General features: G+C 36.2%; 2 protein-coding genes across 4 annotated transcripts in view; one reads left to right on the top strand and one right to left on the bottom strand.

Annotated features, from left to right (window-relative positions):
- si:ch211-119c20.2 (caskin-2) overlaps positions 1 to 7,894 on the bottom strand; it is a 74,013-nt gene extending 66,119 nt beyond the window's left edge. The window contains 2 exon segments of the mRNA XM_038277942.1: positions 1,922 to 2,356; positions 7,823 to 7,894. Coding sequence (XP_038133870.1) covers positions 1,922 to 2,033 — 112 coding nt within the window. The 5' untranslated portion in view covers positions 2,034 to 2,356; positions 7,823 to 7,894.
- A 1,927-nt stretch (positions 7,895 to 9,821) lies between these two features.
- mettl9 (methyltransferase like 9) lies at positions 9,822 to 15,495 on the top strand. 3 transcript variants are annotated; one of them, XM_038277940.1, is made up of 6 exons: positions 9,822 to 9,990; positions 10,186 to 10,344; positions 12,486 to 12,676; positions 12,756 to 12,965; positions 13,949 to 14,133; positions 14,214 to 15,495. In XM_038277940.1, the coding sequence occupies exons 2-6, from the start codon at positions 10,252 to 10,254 to the stop codon at positions 14,441 to 14,443; spliced, it is 909 nt and encodes a 302-aa protein (XP_038133868.1). In that variant the 5' UTR covers positions 9,822 to 9,990; positions 10,186 to 10,251; the 3' UTR covers positions 14,444 to 15,495. The 3 variants fall into 3 exon arrangements, with proteins under 3 accessions (XP_038133868.1, XP_038133869.1, XP_038133867.1); XM_038277941.1 differs by having other exon boundaries at positions 9,825 to 9,978; positions 10,183 to 10,344; XM_038277939.1 differs by lacking the exon at positions 9,822 to 9,990 and having other exon boundaries at positions 9,997 to 10,344.

Raw genomic sequence — 15,495 nt, 5'->3', positions numbered from 1 at the left:
AAATCATGACTGTTATGTTAAATTGGCTTCTCTAAATTCTTCTTAGGTGTGAGTGTGAATGGTTGTTTGTCCTGTTTGTCTCTGTGTTGCCATGCAATGGACTGGCAACCTGTCCAGGGTGTACCCCGCCAGATAGGCACCAGCACCCATCAAGGTTACTAATTCCTTTGTGTTTTTATTTATTGTAGATGAGCAATTTGGAATACTTATCAGGATTTTATATAGGGGACCACAACAACAACAACAAAAAAATAGTCAATGAAGCACCATTAGACATAGCCAGAGAACAACAGAATGACTCAGACTTATTTCAGCAAAACAGGACAGAGGATTAAAAACAAGAATAGGGTAAAGTCAGTAATCATACAGGGAAGAGGCCAAGGCTTACTTTGAAAGAAATGCAAACCTCAAAAAAAAAAGAAGAGTGTCTTTCTCCTCGCAAAAGCTGGACTTTTAGAGACTCATGGCACAAAGTCTTCATTAAAGTCATCAAGATTCTCCAGACATGCAATGAGGTCTTGGGATACAAATGTACATAATATTACAATGATCTATTTATCCCTGTGGGGATATTATATATACTACCTGTAGAAAACCAGCTTTAGATAATCCTCATAAATTGGTTGACCAAATCAGACTGTTTTACCAAGCTTGGGCTCTAAAAACTGTTAAATACGGAAAGCAAAAAGGCCCAAAATTTTCAAGCGATTAAACCGCTGTGGCTAATTCTAAATTTCAAAATAAAGGATTTATTGAATCATTTAAATAAGCAAACAACTTATACACCTTAAAACTCTTTATTAATAAGTAAATACTTTTTTTCATAGCCTTTGTTGAAGACATCAGATTCATTTATCTATTGCTCCAAGAAATGAATTAATGGAGACATTGTGTCACTGTCAGATAGAAGATACAGTAATTTAGAAGGTGTTGCAAACAAGTATAGTTTAAAAGATTTAAAGCATGGTGCAAATAGGGTTGGTTTGTGGAGGGTTTATGAATGGAGAAAGAAGCTAATGGAATACAGTATCAGTATTAATCATGTCTTTAAAGAATAAATGTCATGAGTGGGGGCCCATCTAAGATTATCTTGTCCTGTGCCCAGCCAAAGCTGTCAGGTGGCCAGCCTTCAGATATACCAATGATCGTTAAAATCTGCAGTTACAGCACCCGCCCTCAAAATAAAAAGCATTCATTAAGAATGAATATCAGGGCTCTACAGAATGTTTGATCTGTTTTTCCTTTTAAAAATTATTATTTTTCCAAAGCTTAAAATACTGAACCTGGGAAAAAGCCTGGTGTAGCACAGCCTTCATATAACACAGCACAGAACTTTTTGCCTCCTGTTTGAGGTTGTTTTAAGAACTGCTAAAGTGACAGATAAACAGAGAAGAACCAAAGCAAACAGAACCACTTTAATTATTCCCTGCCAAGCAGTGGCCGCTCACTTAGCGCCTTCTGTCCTTTAACAGCTGCTGCTTTGTTCCCAGAGATTGTCACTGAGATCACAACACAAACAGATGCTCCAGCCGAGCGTTTCCCTTACTTTCCGTAACTCTTGCCAAAACAAAAACTTTAGTTATTTATAACAATGCAACACTAAAAAAGACCAGGCTTTTTGTTCAATTCAGAATACATGCAGAAAAAAAAACAAACTCCAGCTAAATCAATTCCTTTTTAAACCCCACAAGATAGAGGACTTGGATTTAAGCTGATGCTGCAGTTTGATTCCATTTAAATCTAGGTTATAGCTGCTATTTTTACAGTCAACAGCCAAACCTGCTGCCGTGATTATTCCAACCAAATACAGCTGGAAAGTAACAACAGCATTGATTGCGGTAGCTTTTCCTAGAGGAAACAAACAGAGCTCTAACATCTTTACACACCACAGCATTACCCGCCTCTCATAACCTTTACTCACTAGTTTTGTTGCACTTGACTTTAGAGAGAAGCTTGTGCGCCTGCAGAAGATCTCCATTCTTCGCAGCCACCAGCAGATCATGTTCCTTTCCCATGGCTGCGGATGAAACCATAGAGGCAAAGCTTGTCCAAAGGATGGAGGCAGAGGCGGCTTGTTTCTCTGTCTCTCTAATAAACAGATGTTCAGCAAACTTCTGTCTGCATATTAGAAGGTAACCCCAGAATCCTTGCTGTTAAATAATATCAAAACATATGTTTAAGCTTCATCTATAATCGGTTTCAGTGATCAGGGATATAGCCTTCCTTTTGGCACCGGCGTTCAGGTCCATTATCTGATGGTTTAGTTTGCAGAAGGGTTTAGAGGATGGTCATAGTCCATTTCTGTTAGCATGAAGGTGGCACCAGTAGCCCCACCTGCCATCACAATGCAGGTGACCTGTTGAAAATACACAGAGAGAAATCCCTTTAAGTCTTTCCCTTTAAAGATACACTTAATCACCTACATCATTACCATGGAAACATGCCTCTGAACATTAAAAAAGGGACTTTTTTTAAACATTTTGACCTAAACTCTTTCACAGGGCTACATTTAATTCACTGATTGCAACTTTTAGATGTTGCTCTGCTTTAACACAGCTTAATCAAACAATTCTGTCATTAGGAGGATTTGACTGCGTACGGTTGAGTTGCTTCTGCTGATAGTACCCAGCTAATATTAGCTTGGTGCACCATCAGGCTATAAAAAGCAGATGGGCAATAAACAGGAGATAAACCCATTTACTTATTGAATCTTATTGAACAGCGGGAGGCATCACTGTTGCAGTATTTTAAAGGAGCACTATTGCTGCAGATATTTGTTGTTGTTTTTTTAAGAATACTTAAATACTTACTATGAAAGTCTGATACCAGCCCCAATAATGTCTTGTTTGAGTTACCCTTTAATTACTACCTGATCAAATTGCCTCCATGTCAGTGTAGCCCTGTTGTCAGGGGTGGCATTGCATGAACATTGTTATTATATGTATTTTTTTTTATTTCACTTTAATTTTTACAATTTGACTGTATGATCTGGTTAAATTGTATCTGTAAAGTGCCTTGAGATGACATGTGTTGTGAATTGGCGCTATATAAATAAACTGAAATGAATTAAATTTTACAAGTATATCTCATTGAAACACATCGTTCCATATTTAAGAGTAACTGTTTCAAACATGCATATAAGACAAAGAGTTAGAAAATAGTAAAGAATTTAGTAAGTAAGTCATTAGACAAAATACAATAAAAAAAACAGAATAAAGACAGTAGAAATAAAACAATAATAAGAGGAAAGGTCATTCTACTATGCTTTCTGTGTTGTCCTAAAAATATGTTTTATTTTCCATTAAGCTGCACCGCTTTATGTCTTGTTCATTTGATGCAAACATCAGATTTTTTTTCTCTTTCTTGTTAATGTTATTTTGGAAATGTTTCTAAATGTGAAAAACAGCAGAAACAGAAAGTGTTTTTCATGTATTTTGGTCATAATTTCACTTCTGTGAGCTACTGAGAACATGACAGCCAGTCTCTATAATAACTTCCACTGGATCTTACAGGTGCTGGTCATAAAATTAGAATATCATGAAAAAGTAGATTGATTTCAGTAATTCAATTTAAAAAGTGAAACTTGTATATTATATTCATACATTACATACAAACTCATATATTTCAGATGTTTATTTTGTTTAATTTTGATGATTACAAATGACAACAAATGAAAATCTCAAATTCATCATATCAGAAAATTAGAATATTGTGAAAAGGTTCAAAATTGATGGCCCCTGGTGCCACACTCTAATCAGCTAATTAACTCAAACCACCTGCAAAAGCCTTTAAATGGTCTTTCAGTCTAGTTCTATAGGCTACACAATCATGGGGAAGACTGCTGACTTGACAGTTGTCCAAAAGACGACCATCGACACCTTGCACAAGGAGGGCAAGACACAAAAGGTCATCGCTAAAGAGGCTGGCTGTTCACAGAGCTCAGTGTCCAAGCACATTAATAGAGAGGCGAAGGGAAGGAAAAGATGTGGTCGAAAAAAGTGTACAAGCAAGAGAGATAACCGCACCCTGGAGAGGATTGTGAAACAAAACCCATTCAAAAATGTGGGGGAGATTCACAAAGAGTGGACTGCAGCTGGAGTGAGTGCTTCAAGAACCACCACACACAGACGTATGAAAGACATGGGTTTCTGCTGTCGCATTCCTTGTGTCAAGCCACTCTTGAACCACAGACAGCGTCAGAAGCGTCTTGCCTGGGCTAAAGAGAAACAGGACTGGACTGCTGGTGAGTGGTCCAAAGTCATGTTCTCTGATGAAATTAAATTTTGCATTTCCTTTGGAAATCAAGGTCCCAGAGTCTGGAGGAAAAGAAGAGAGGCACTTCATCCACGTTGCTTGAAGTCCAGTGTAAAGTTTCCACAGTCAGTGATGGTTTGGGGTGCCATGTCATCTGCTGGTGTTGGTCCATTGTGTTTTCTGAGGTCCAGGGTCAACGCAGCCACATACCAGGAAGTTTTAGAGCACTTCATGCTTCCTGCAGCTGACCAACTTTTTGGAGATGCAGATTTCATTTTCCAACAGGACTTGGCACCTGCACACAGTGCCAAAGCTACCAGTACCTGGTTGAAGGACCATGGTATCCCTGTTCTTAATTGGCCAGCAAACTCTCCTGACCTTAACCCCATAGAAAATCTATGGGGTATTGTGAAGAAGAAGATGCAATACACCAGACCCAACAATTCAGAAGAGCTAAAAGCCACTATTAGAGCAACCTGGGCTATCATAACACCTGAGCAGTGCCACAGACTGATCGACTCCATGCCACGCCGCATTGCTGCAGTAATACAGGCCAAAGGAGGCCCAACTAAATACTGAGTGCTGTACATGCTCATACTTTTCATGTTCATACTTTTCAGTTGGCCAACATTTCTATAAATCCTTTCATTTCTATAAGTCTTCAGTAATATTCTAATTTTCTGATATGATGAATTTGAGATTTTCATTTGTTGTCATTTGTAATCATCAAAATTAAACAAAATAAACATCTGAAATATATGAGTTTGTATGTAATGTATGAATATAATATACAAGTTTCACTTTTTAAATGGAATTACTGAAATCAATCTACTTTTTCATGATATTCTAATTTTATGACCAGCACCTGTAGAAGTGGGTTTAAAGAAGCTCTTCTCATCCATAGGGCTTTAAATGGGAAGCCTTCTGTTTATCTGCTTCAGCTTTTAGCTAAACACTCTGCTGCTTGTTGCCTTCAGTTCCAAACCCGGAGTCTTTTAACTGTTCCCCGTGCAAGCACAACGATTGAATGGGGACGGTGCCTTTCATTCAAAGAACTGTTTCCCCTCTTGAACTTCTCTGGGTATACTTAAAAAAATAAATAAATGAATAAAAACATAATTATTTTATCTCAGCATTTGTGCCAAAATTTTGTTGTGCTTTTTATGCTTCTTTTTCCACTATGTATTACCTTCCGGGTGTAAAAGGAACTTTATAAATAAAGTATTTTACTTATTTACTCTTTGCTTTCAATTAAAAGTATTGTAAGAAACTAAAAGGCCCTTTAATAAATGTTTGTAGGTTGAGGCTGTACACTCATAAAAATATTTCACTCTATGTCATTTTATTCAGAGATGCACTGATCCAATACATGGATCTGATATTAAATATTGACTAATTAGCTAGATCAGATATTGGTGATTTGATTTTGGATATCGGAGACCCAATCCAGTGCACTTTACATGGAACTGTTATTTCTTTCTTCTTGCTGCTTATTTTTTAAATAAATGATACAAGGGACATTTTTATTTATGTTCATTTGTTACCTTTTTTTAACGGTGTTTATTTCAAGGCTAAAACCTTCACTTCCATATCAATATATATGGTGAATTAATTTCACAGTTGAATCAGATTGGTATCGGATATCGGCCAATACACTCAGGTCGGGTATCGGATCGGATTGGATGGGGGGGGAACTGAATCGCTGCATCTCTAATTTTATTACAAAACAAGATCCCATTTACTTTTTAACACAAATCTATTAAATAAACCTTACACTGTGCATACTAAATATTTTGATATAGCTTATTTATATAAAATACATTAATTTTATCCATTAGGAATTGATCCTACTATCACTAAGTGCTTTTATTTCGAAGAAATAAAGTTTATTTATTGAATTGCATAAAAATCAAGGTTGCTTTTATGGAACCCAAACAAACGTTATGTATTTAACATAAATACCTTCGTTATTAGTCATTTTAAGTAGGTAAACTTTATTAATACTAAATATAAAAACTGATGATTATGTAACTGAAATAAAGTTGATCATACAATTGAATATTCCTCATGTAAAGTTTACAAAATAGGTTGGTTTTAAAATTCATCCAAAAGGAATAAGTGGGATTTCTTTATGTAATAAACTTACATAAGTCTTAAAATTGAGATAAAATATTTATGTGACTGTAGATATTCTCTATTTGCTACAACAAAATGAAATAAATTCAAATCTTTTTCTTAGTGGTGACATATTAAAGTGGGCTCCTTATTTACAAAGGTTATCGGTCTGTGAAAGAACTGTCAGGTTTGGAATCCCCATCTTTAGAACTTTAATGGCCTAGCCTTTACAAAACTGCAACACATGGAATATATCTAACAGTTAATATGAATTGTCAGTCATATATTAGTTGTTGGTTGAAATACCTGAATCCACTGAAACATTTTATTTTCTCTAACATCAGTTATACATTAAAAGCAGAGAAAACCCCAAATAATAAGAGCTTAACTTGGAAGCTTGCTCTGTCACAAGCCTGAAACTGATCTGTTTCTCTTCCTCTGCTGCAAAAAAAAACTTTAGAAAGGATTTATTTAGAGTAGTTAAGCAATTTTCTAGTTTATTCTAAAAAGGCTTTAGTTGTGTTTAATACTTTGAGGCAGCTGCTACTTAAAAATCACCTCTTTTTGACAGCAGAATCACTACAAAAAGAAACTAACCGAACCCCCCAAAAAAAAGTATTTTCTGTCTCTGGGGATTTATCTACTTCTGCCACTGACAAATCAGCCTGGAATTAAAATCCAACCTGCAGTGCGGATTGGTTGAAGCAGCACCACAGTCAGTACCACCTCAGGTGGTTGTCCAGCACTGCAGCCCTGCAGCAGATGCCAATGCATGTCTCTCCTCTGACACATGATCTAAAAGCAGCCAGGCACCTTGCCAGGCAGTAAACAACTGCACAGATCCTGCTTAACATGAGCCAGAATGTAAACAAGGGCTCCAAATCTGGCTTGTTATCCCCAAGTGGCTCAGTGGAGCTGCAGTGATAGTAGAGAAACCTTCTTCTATAGAAAAACTTAAGAGTCAAAACATATAGGCATTTTTATTGATTTTTGTGTTTAACAAATTCAAAATCACACACACACCCACACACATACACACACACACACATATATATATATATATATATATATATATATATATATATATATATATATATATATATATATATATATATATATATATATATATATATATATCTTTTCTTTCAATTAATATATATATATATATGATTTTTTTCTGAATTTATTAAAAACAAAAATCAATAAATATGCCTAATATATGGATTAAAGTTATCATACAAGCTCTAAGTTTATTTTACGAAAAGCGAGGAGAGAAAAACAGCATTTGTTAGGGATCCTCAGGGATCCTCAGCCTTTCCCTTCCCTAACTTCTTTCCTTGCTGTCACTATGTTTCCAGCTCAGTCTTTAGAGGTTTAACAAACCTTTTCTTCTCATTTACCGAACCCAGTAACGTTTCAGAAGGACATTAATAGAAAGTAATGGAGTTCTCACCTGATGTGGACGCGCAGTCTTGGAGCGCAACTCACTGAGCGCCGCTCACTGAGGAACATCAATTAGAGTAACTTAGAAGCGTTTCCGCTTTGCTTTCAAAATAATGCTCCTAATTGTCACGTGAAAGTCTTGGGTTTTTTTTATATTAACATTTGGAGTTTTTCAATAAGAGTCGAAAATTCATATGTGAATGGAAATCAATCATCTGTTCGGTCCTCGTTTTATTTATTAATCGTTTTATTTATTAGTTTTCTGTTTCTACAACATTTACAGAACCTGTCCAGTGTCGATCTGGAAGTAGACAAGTTCAACAAAACTAAAACAAAAAACAATGTCTGATGTTAAGGCTCTTAAGAATCTGCAGGAAATAACAATAAAATTTATGCGACTGAATATATGTTGACAAAGAAAATGCAATTATTTACATAGATAAAAATGACATAGAAATTGTGCAACATCGACATCTGCTGGCTTCATACTGCAATTACATATGTAAACAAAACTATTTTATCTGGACCCCTGCTCATACTGAAACACTGGCGGTTCTAGACCATCAGAAACAACAAATTATTTATGCGAATGTACATTAATGATTCAGGAATAGTCCATATTTTGAAGTGATCAGTTTTAATCAAATCAGAAATAGAAAATTTGAGTCCTTTTTAACATAAAATATTTAAATGAAATTTAAATGAAATAATAATTAAACATAATTATGTGCAATATACTGTATGTTGTTTTTTTCCCCATTCCATTGGTCGATTGTCCAGAAGACCTGGATAAGGTTGAAAACAGAGCTGGAGATGCACAGAACATCTAGAGTGTTTGCCTGCAACTTCAACCTTCTTAGACTACTAGACTTGACTCATCATAGGTGAAAATGAAGTTATGACGTTTGCAGTCAATAAACAATCTATTGCTTCTCTCTTGCTCGTGCAGATGAAACCTGCAGCAAGATATCATGCATTGCAGGAAAGGTTTACTAGAAAAGTAGAACTATGGACAGAAGCACAATTCAGGAAATGTCAGTTTTTAATTGCAGTTCTTCTAAAATATATATATATATATATATATATATATATATATATATATATATATATATATATATATATATATATATATATATATATATATATATATATATATATATATATATATATATAATCTGCAAAGAAAATGTTGACAATATTTAAGCATAAAATCTTATCTAATCTGCCACACTAAAATAAAACACAAGGAGCAGTTGTTGCAGTTTTACTTGTAGTCTAAATGAGCAAATATGGTTTAAAAACAAAGAGCATGTTTTTTGTTTAATCATTATCTCTGGTAGGTGAGAGCATGTTTATTAATGGAGAACATGTTTGTCTTCTATTTAAGAAAAAGGGAGAATTTTCACTTATTTTATTCTTAAATCTAACGTAGACCTGTCGATTAAAAAAATTAATTGAGTGAGCTCCTTAATATTTATTTATTTCTCTCCTACTAGAGATAAAATTTTCATATGAATCAGTTCGGTTAAATTTCTGCATCAACATTACTGAGAAATGCAGCGAACGCTCGCTGAAATGACAGCTACAGAAAAGGATTAGGGCCACTTCAAAAATAAAAAATAAAGTTAACTGATTTTTAAATTTTATTTCAATTAAATATGGGGAAAAATTCAGAATTCCGAGATTAAAGTCAGAATTCAGAGAAAAAAGTCAGAATTTTGAGTTAAAGTTAAAATTCTGAGAAAAAAGTCAGAATTCTGACTTTTTCCCAAATTAAACTGAAATAAAATTAAAAAATCTGTTAACTTTATTTTTTTCAGTGGCCATAATCCTTTTCCGCAGACAACATAGGCAAAAGAAGATAACAACATTTTAATTTAGGAGAAATATATGTTTTTCATTAATTTTATTTATTTATTTGGTTCAATTGCCACTTTTCAGTGCTGCTCCTGTCAGCTTACCTATGCGCATCCTAGTCGCGCAGGTCAGGAAGTGCACAACCCGGAAGTACTTCTTTTGTTTTTGTTTTCTCTTAGGGCAGAGCAGAGGCTCGTGCGGCTTAAAAACCAAGCATGACAGTGTTTGTTCTCTATCAGCACACAATGACTTTTTATTTTCTGAAGATTAAGAAGAATTAAGCAGTAGCAGGGCTCCTTAAGCCCACCTCGCCCTCCTCAGGTTTGTTTAGTTGTTGTTTTGAAAGCGGAGACATGTCGGTGTGCTCCTCCTTCTGTTCTGTCACCATTTATTATTAACGAAAACATCTCTGGCCGCTGTGTGAACTTCTCCTGGAAGGAGGCAGTTGCTCTCTGTCAGCTTCACTTCTCAGACATCTTTTTTTCCCCCTTTTCTTCAATTATGTGTCCCGTGCAGCTAAGGACTCTGGTTTTTGTGGCCTGGGTGCTGGGCTACGTGGCCTTCCTGCTCTCCATCAGGAGGATGTGGACAGGAAAGCACATCCGCAGTCCGCTGGTCCGCTCGCTCTACATGAGCATGGTGGAGGGGGAGGCAGGAGCAGCTGACCCGCAGGAGGTGAGGAGGGATTGAATGCATTAGGGCTGCCAGTCACCATGATTTGGCAAATCGATTTTTTTTTTTATTAATCGATTAATAATCGGATAGACAAAGGTTCCTTAAAGAAGACTTTTTACTAAATTAAACCTTGTGAAACTAAAACTTTTCCACTTGAGGAGTTCTGGATAGAAGATATTGACAAATGAAAAAATGTTTTACTCTAAAGCAGAGGTCTTCAACGTTTTCCAGGCCAAGTATTTATATTAAAGTATTTCTGATTCTGATTCCTGGTTGATGGGACAGGTGTTGTGAATGAAACGGTGCCCAGCTTGGAAGAGCTCCTGTGTGTCGCTGAATGTGTGCATTGATGACTGAAAGACATCGTCTGCCTCCATTTATCTGTTTACTACAGTGTGTTGAATTCATGTTAATGTGTATTTAAAGACATTTTCATTAGTGGAAAAAATTGCAGGGAAGGATATAAAAAAAGTCTAATCAACCAAAACTTTTGCGACCCCAATGCAGTACCTCCGTGGACCCCTTAGTGGAGGGCCCCCTGTTGAAGAACTCTGATCTAAAATGCAAATTTTTTTCAAAATTTTTGTATAATTGCTTCTCAAGGTGGGTCGCTCTGTCAGCTAAAGGCATGTTTTAGAGTCTCTATACTCCAGTTAATGATTAATCGATTACTAAATTAGTTGACGATTGTTTCAGTAATCGATTAATCTCCATTAAGCCGTAGAATGCATTGCTGGACTCTGTCACAGGCTCTCTGATTATAGAGTACAGCTGCTACTCCTAGGCAAGAGTGGTTCTAGAGAGAGGCCAACAGGGGCCAATGGCCCCTATTGCAGCCAGAAAACATAATGATACTAATAAAAAAAAAATCTTATACTGTCATGCTTTAACACAGACAACTTAACTGAACTGTCTCTGGAATATATTTTTTACGTTTCTGTTTTAACTATGATTTAAATATTAAAGCAATACAGTTTTAGCTTCAGTAATTTTCAGAATGGATCATAGATCTGTGATCTCAACACTGGGGGGGAAAAATGTTTTAAAACTAATAATTTTCATTAATAATAGGTCAGAGCTATTTATAATAGAAATTTACTACCAAAGAAAATAAACAATATTTTTGTAAAACGCAGTATTTTGCTTTGGTCCAACTATATTTATATTGACCATAGAAAAAGAACCAACATCTCAGTGCCAAAGAGTTGTCCCTTTAGTTATTACAACTATAGTAATGCAGCGTGTGATCTAGATGATTGTATTAATGATCGCACTGTAACCAGAGCTACGGATGCCCTTCACAACATGTGCATTATTGTCTTCGGTTAATGTTTCTACAGGAAAATGTTTTATGAGCAAATTAAATCTGCATTTGCGGCTGTTCTGATTTTCTCCACATCTTTACACCTGATTAATCAAATGTTTTTTCTGAGTATTTCCGATGCTTCTTATAAACTAATATTCTCTAACAAACCTCTGAAGTCCTCGTAGAACAGCTGGAGTCATACCGACATAAGGCTATGCACATTTTTTTACTCTAAAGAAAGAATTGAATTTCACTAAGAGGTATTAAAGTGTATGTGCAAAATACAGATACACATTTATTTGTTCAAAAAAGCTAATATTAACATTTATTTTTCAATGATTTGCTTCTTTTTGTTGTTTGATCACATTAATTCCTAAGTAAACATTTAATAATGATGTCAGTGGTCTGGCTGGATTTAAATGTGTAAGAAAAATGGATAAACTTTATTTCTTCCTCTTCTGTTGTGGATCTGATGTATTTTTTTTTTTTACACTAAAGAGTAGACTAGATTTGAATAATTTAGAACCTTTTAAAGACCAGAGTTTACTCCTGTTTTGTTCCATTGAATAGAAATGTAAAATAAAATGACTTCATTTTCTTTTCCTTTGACTTCCAGTAGCACAAAAAAAGCCTAGCTTTAGGATGGAGCCATGAGGAACCCCACATTAACTCTGTTTTGTTTTGGGTTGTTTTAATTTAGCTTTGCCTGCAGATAAACATGTATAACCCATTTGCATTTTTTGGCCATGTAATGAGCAACAGATCTTAGTCATTTACCCTTTTACTTAAACTAACTCCCCATTTAAGGTCTTGGTTTTTTCCTGTTTTTGTTTAGTGGTATAGGGTCTGTCCCGACCTGCTGGGAGAACCTGTTCGCCCGCTGTTTGTCCAGAGCCACCTGGACTCTGACACCAAGGCATTTCTCAAGCGTAGTCAGGAGAAGTCTAGTTGGCTTTTCACACAACTTTATCACTCTCTGATATCAAGTGTCCTCAGTCCTTTGGTTTCACGCACCTCCATTAACGGGTGAGTGTTGGAGACTTTCTTTGGTTTCAAACTGAGTTATTTTATACTGCCTCCCCAACTGACCGTATCTCTGCCTCAGGTTTCTGGGCCGGGGATCCATGTTTGTGTTTTCTGCCAACCAGTTCCAGCAGTTGCTACGGATCGGGACGGACTGGAAGGCAGAGAGGCTCCTGGACCTTGGAGCCGGGGATGGAGGAGTCACAGAGGTCATGGGGGTCCACTTTAGGGAGGTCTATGCAACTGAGGTCTCCCCACCAATGAAGTGGCATCTCCAGCGAAGGAATTACACGTCAGTGAGATAAGAAACGTCTAAGATTTTACAATTAAGGCTTTTAAGGGATCTTGGTCATTTACACAATGATAGATGGAGAAAACAATCGCAGAATATTCCTCTTGATTTTAAGTAAAATACAGAACAAATCTGTAATGATATTAACCAGAACTCATAACATGATTTCCTTACAGTAAAATAGCAGACACTTTGCATTTGAACTAACGATTGGTTTCAAATGTCCTGCAGTAGATGCAGATTTTGGGATGAATATACAACTAAAACTGACTAAAAGCTAGAGTAAAAGAACATTGCGAGAGTAAAGTTGCAACATTGCGAGAGTAAAGTCGCAGCATTGCTAAAGTAAAGAAGCAACATTGCGAGAGTAAAGTCGTACAATTACGAGAATTAAGTCATCATACAACAACCAGTTTCAGAAAGAAACCTTTGACTTGAAACCAGCATATGACGGCCGACCTGCAGCACAGAACAGCAACCTGAGTCCACTTTGATATGCTGCCCAATTTGATGCTTATGTGCTAAAAGATTTAATTACTTGTCAAACCGATGCCAAAGTATAACTTCATATGATGCTCAACATTCCTCATTTTACGGAAGAAAGTTTTTCTTGTAAGAGTTGTCATAAAATACAACTTTATTCTCGTAATTTTAGGACTTTTTTTCTCTTAATATTACGTCTTTATTCTCTTAATTTTATGACTATTCTCGTAGCGTTACGACTTTATTCTCAAAATTTCATGACTATTCTTAAAGTTTGACAACTTTGTTCTCGTAATTTTATGACTTTACTCTCGTAGTGTTACGATTTTATTCTCAAAATTTCATGACTTTATTCTCATACGGTGACAACTTTATTCTCGTAATTTTATAACTATTCTCGTTGCGACTTTATTCTCGTAATTTTACGACTTTATTCTGATAAAGTTATGAATTTATTCTCAAAATATATTTCCCTTTATGTATACCTGTGTTGTGCACAGGCTGCTAGGCATAGATGAGTGGCAGCATACTGGTTTCCAGTATGATGTGATCAGCTGCCTGAACCTGCTGGATCGCTGCGATGATCCACTGCTTCTCCTGCGGGACATCAGGAGCTCCTTGATTCCCAAGACAGGAAGACTGGTTCTGGCTGCTGTGCTTCCTTTCCAGCCTTACATTGAAGTCGGTCAGTAGAAAATAAAATTTTCTCCACTTTGCAACTGTATTAACAGTTTTGATTTCATCTCCAGTCTTTCTTTCTCTCAGGAGGGAAGTGGGAGCGTCCAAAAGAGCACCTTAAGATCGCAGGAAAGACGTGGGAGGAGCAAGTGACAAACCTTTGCAGCGAGGTTTTCCAGCGGGTCGGGTTCGAGCTGGAGGCCGTTACCCGACTGCCGTACCTCTGCGAAGGCGATATGTATAACGACTATTATGTGCTGGACGATGCCGTTTTTGTTCTCAAGGCATCAGAGGAAGATTCTCCTCAGGGAAAATGAAACGCTGTGAAGGAATGAACCTAAAAATTTTTTATTTCTCATGGATTTTAGCGCATTGCGTCGTTCTTACAGCCTCTGGCGTCTGACTGGTGGAGATGGGGAGTCGGAAGTGAAGCTCAAGTGCTGCAGTTCAGATCTTCAGGATCCTGATACCTCATCTATTTAAGCAATAAAGAATAAAAATGGATGGCCGTCATGACTACTGAAGATTTTCTCCTCTAACATATCATTGTGCTGTTAGTCTACATCTGTAAAGTCGGGTACCAGTGTTTCCTTGTAATATTTAAATGTTTACATCATTAAAAAATGGTGGTGGGAATTCAGTTGGAGACATGTCTAATTAAACTTTTGTACAGGGTGGGTGTTTGTTGTGGAATTATTTACATTTGCTGACTATGGACAGTGAAAGTTCAGCAGAAATAAATGAGAACCTGCCGTAATATAATGCCAATTAAGGTGTCCTTTAAAGCGCTTTGGATTTATTCTTTAACCGATAAAAAGTTCGCTTTTCTCTGTATATGTTGGTTTCAGGCGCAGTGAGATCTATAGCTGTGATTGTCTCCACTTCCTTGGATATTCTGAGACACTTTTTTATCAGTTCAGAAACTTTTGTTCTTGCTGTTTTGGGTGCATACCTCTGTATTTTTCTAGTGATTATTTAGATTAGACACTGTTCTTTTTAGATGGTCAGAATGTGCTTATTGATAACTGGAAAACGCTGCTTATAGACATAAAAGGCAATCTGTTTTGGAAAGACTGCAAAAAGCTTCAGACACAGAACCTCCTATCCTCTCTGTTACTCTGGCCGTCATTGTATGGGTAGGAAACACAGATAAGGAAATACTTTTAGGTCCTTCCACTAACATGCTTGGCCTAATAAGGTATTTCATCCAGCTGAATGGATTTTGGAACTTACAGCTAAGAAAAATCATAGATGCTTTCCTGTTAACAGCTTTTGAGATGTTGCCAAACCACTATTTGAAAATGTGCCATGATAGTTGGATTGTTTTATTGAATTAAAATAATAAAAACAATGCATTTATTGATTTGTA

The sequence above is a fragment of the Cyprinodon tularosa genome, unplaced genomic scaffold (genome assembly GCF_016077235.1).
Source record: "Cyprinodon tularosa strain WSP-4 unplaced genomic scaffold, ASM1607723v1 ctg136, whole genome shotgun sequence".
In the NCBI taxonomy this organism is placed as follows: domain Eukaryota; kingdom Metazoa; phylum Chordata; class Actinopteri; order Cyprinodontiformes; family Cyprinodontidae; genus Cyprinodon; species Cyprinodon tularosa.
This window is presented reverse-complemented; position numbering and strand designations above follow the sequence as displayed.